Source organism: Megalopta genalis, unplaced genomic scaffold (assembly GCF_051020955.1).
Source record: "Megalopta genalis isolate 19385.01 unplaced genomic scaffold, iyMegGena1_principal scaffold0038, whole genome shotgun sequence".
Lineage (NCBI taxonomy): Eukaryota > Metazoa > Arthropoda > Insecta > Hymenoptera > Halictidae > Megalopta > Megalopta genalis.
This window is the reverse complement of record NW_027476107.1, coordinates 1,105,826-1,107,589: the sequence shown is the minus strand read 5'-3', so window position 1 is coordinate 1,107,589 and position 1,764 is coordinate 1,105,826. Positions and strand designations below refer to the sequence as shown.

The 1,764-nt window shown below is 53.7% G+C and overlaps 1 protein-coding gene across 1 annotated transcript; it reads right to left on the bottom strand.

The window, feature by feature from the left end:
* Positions 1 to 617: 617 nt before the first annotated feature.
* Positions 618 to 1,475, bottom strand: LOC143261152 (uncharacterized). The gene has a single exon (XM_076527758.1). The coding sequence runs from the start codon at positions 1,473 to 1,475 to the stop codon at positions 618 to 620; it is 858 nt and encodes a 285-aa protein (XP_076383873.1).
* Between the last annotated feature and the right edge of the window lie 289 nt (positions 1,476 to 1,764).

Here is a 1,764-nt window from a genome sequence, read left to right as displayed (position 1 = left end):
GTTTCTTTTTTGCCTGATTCTCGATAGTCAACGAGACCGTCATAAATAAGCGGGAATTCCGAAGGGCACGCAAAACGGACCCGAACGCCGGAAGTCCGATCGCAACAGCCCTGAGGAAAACCCAGGCCGTTACATCATAAAAAAACGCACCCACTCCGATCACCACGCGGTCCCAAAACAGGACGCGCTCAGGGCGTAAGGGGCAACGCGGTGAGAAGGAGATGGACAACGCTGATTGGGAAAACCCATTCGCGGGTCAACCAATCAGGGGGTGTCCAGAGCCCTTGCCGGGGGCAAACAGGATAATATAAAAAGAGCAGCAGTGAGACGCTCACCCTCATACCTCTCATACCTCTCATACCTCTCTTGCTACGGCGTCACGCTACCCTAAAGTGATTCTACGCAACTTATCAAATAAAGTTAGTAATTACACCGCACGCACCAGTTATTTACAAGAACACAACTCATAACTAAAAACCTCTTCCAGGCTGCGTTCTTTGAGGCCTGAATGGTCCATTTCAGGTCTCTTTTGAGCGTTAGGTAGATGGCTCTGGAGAGCTCGATCCCGGGAGCTGAACCCTTCTTCCTGGCTCTCTGGAGTCATCTTCTGCTCCTAATTACGGCCCGCCTTGCTGCCTCGACCTCGGGCGTCCACCACCACGCCTGTGTGATGCCTGGTATTGGGGCCGAATAGATTTCTCGACGAGCTCCCTCAGTAACTTAATGTAACTGTCGATGTCCGCCGCTGTTTCTATGCGAAAAGGGGAGGTCAGCGTCGCAGTCGCGTTGTAGAGCGTGAAAAATCTGTCCACGTCGACCACTCCCGACCAAGGCACTTCTCCGCAACTTGTGGTGTTGTTGGTGAGCACGTATCTTATGTATAGGTGGTCTGAGGCGGTTTCCGTGTTCAGGATGGTGCTTGAGGCAAGTCTCCGGAGCACGGACCTACCACAGAGCATGATATCAATCAGCGAGTGCCGCCCGTTTCTATTGTAGGTGTGCCCTTCCTTGCTGACGACCGGGCAGATCCGGACGCGATTGGCTATTTCGAGGGCGGCTGTGCCCCGTGAGCTCGTCTCAGCAGAGCCCCATGCTGGTGATTTCGCGTTGAAGTTTCCGGCTACGATCGTATGGTTGTGGTACAGTATGCCCATCAGGTCGTCCAGATGTTGTAGGTGGGTCACGAAGGCGTCCAGGCGTATGTTCGGCGAATAGTAGCGGCTCACTACAGTGATATCACTGATCCGAACCGCCACGTATCCGTCCGCACTGGCCAGGAGTTGTATGGGGGCCAACCTCATGGCGGCCCTTTCGGTTATCCAGATGGCTGCGTCTATTTCCCAGTCGACCGCGTTCTGTTGCAGCAGGTTGTGGGCTAGCCTGCAGTGGTTTAAGTTGATCTGTAGTATGTTTAAATGTGTGTCCTCTTTTCTCTTCCTGCCCTTTTGGTTTGTGCGGTTGTGGGTGTTTGCCATTGCTACGGGTATTAGCTGTTGAGAGTGTGTCGTGTTAGCTGTTGTTGTTTGTGCATGCGTTAGTGATATCCGGTCTGTTCCTTGTTGCAGTTGCTGCTACTCTCGTGCTTCTTGGATCGACCTCCCATGCTGGGGGTTGGGTGCTTCTCGGGGGAGTCTTCCCTGAAGATTTCCGAGGCACTTCTGTCAATCAGCGTCACCCTTGCCACGGGCGTTTTCTCTGTCCCTTGAGTCGGGTCGGCTGGAGTTAGCGCCTGGTCCTGCTCGATTTCCATGGGGGTCGGGAGTG